The sequence below is a fragment of the Myotis brandtii genome, unplaced genomic scaffold (assembly GCF_000412655.1).
Source record: "Myotis brandtii unplaced genomic scaffold, ASM41265v1 scaffold1166, whole genome shotgun sequence".
In the NCBI taxonomy this organism is placed as follows: Eukaryota; Metazoa; Chordata; class Mammalia; order Chiroptera; family Vespertilionidae; genus Myotis; species Myotis brandtii.
This window is the reverse complement of record NW_005354034.1, coordinates 574179-575696: the sequence shown is the minus strand read 5'-3', so window position 1 is coordinate 575696 and position 1518 is coordinate 574179. Positions and strand designations below refer to the sequence as shown.

The window sequence follows — 1518 nt, the reverse complement described above, 5'->3', positions numbered from 1 at the left end:
ACCTGCCCCCCTGCCCCCTGGTGGTCAGTGCGTGTCATAGCGACTGATCATTCTGCTGGTCTTTCCACCATTTGGTCAATTTGCATATTAGGCTTTTATTATATAGGATATACAGTGGGCCCTTGACTTTCGAGTTTAATTCGTTCCGTGACGGAGCTCGTAACTCAAATTACTCGTATGTCAAATCAAAAAGTGAACGAGTGAGACACGTTGCCCCCTGGTGGTCAGTGCGTGTCATAGCGACTGATCATTCTGCTGGTCTTTCCACCATTTGGTCAATTTGCATATTAGGCTTTTATTATATAGGATATACAGTGGGCCCTTGACTTTCGAGTTTAATTCGTTCCGTGACGGAGCTCGTAACTCAAATTACTCGTATGTCAAATCAAAAAGTGAACGAGTGAGACACGTGATGCTGGGCTGATGTTGTGGCGTTCACTGTGACGTTCGCTGCGCCAACTAGCGGTGGAGTATCTGAAGCTGGCTCGTAACCTGAATTTTAGCTCGCAACTCAAAGCAAAAAATTGGCCGAGAGATGGCTCATATCTCGAAAAACTCGTTAGTTGGGACACTCATAAGTGTCCCACTGTATATACTTAAAAAAATGATGAGAGAGAATCATGCACACCCCACACTGGGGATGGAGCCCAAAACCTGGGCATGTGCCCTGACTGGGAATTGAACCGTGACCTCCCGGTTCATAGGCTGACACTCAACCACTGAGCCACGCCAGCCGGGCTCCACTGTTATATTTTAAACAGCCTCATGCAAAAACCCACTGAGCCAAAGCTGTCTTCCAAACAGGCATGAACTAGCCCTGACCGCGTGGCTCAGTGGGTTAGCGCACGGTCGTCCCCATACTCCAAGGTTTCGGGTTCGGTCCCCGGTCAGGGCACATACAAGAATCAAGCAATGAATGTATCCATCAATCAGTGAGACCACACACGGATGTTTCTCTCTCCACCCTCCCTTCTCTCTCTCAAATCAATAAATAATAATTTAAAAAACCCCAAATAGATATAAACTAAAAACAGACAAATACAGTGGGGCCTTGACTTACGAGTGTCCCGACTAACGAGTTTTTTTGAGATACGAGCCGTCTCTTGGCCGATTTTTTGCTTTGAGTTGCGAGCTCAAAAAAATTCGGGTTACGAGCCAGCTTCAGATACCCCACCGCTAGTTGGCGCAGCGAACGTCACAGTGATTTGACATAGGAGTAATTTGAGTTATGAGCTCCGTTAAGGAACGAATTAAACTCGTAAGTCAAGGCCCCACTGTAACCAAAAGACGAAAGCCGGGTGTCAGAACCAGCACGGCCGGCCCGACGGGTCAGGGGCACTCACTTGATCATCTGTGGCACTGTGACCTTGGAATTCTCCTCGAAGGCGTTCATCATGAGGCCGTTGCACCGGATGTTGTCCACACACTGGAAGCACAGGGGGCCCCGCGTCAGAGCCTCCGTCCCCATCCCGGGACCCGGCCCAGCGTGGGCTCCGCCCAGCGAGAGCCACGCACGTG

General features: G+C 49.6%; 1 protein-coding gene across 1 annotated transcript in view; it reads right to left on the bottom strand.

Annotated features, from left to right (window-relative positions):
* The window catches only part of RASGRF1 (Ras protein-specific guanine nucleotide-releasing factor 1), a gene marked incomplete at its 3' end in the record, with an annotated part of 74947 nt that overhangs the window by 18047 nt on the left and 55382 nt on the right, over nucleotides 1-1518 (bottom strand). The window contains exon 13 of the mRNA XM_014529208.1: nucleotides 1344-1426. Within this exon, the coding sequence (XP_014384694.1) occupies nucleotides 1344-1426 (83 nt within the window). The remainder of the gene's footprint in view (nucleotides 1-1343; nucleotides 1427-1518) is intronic.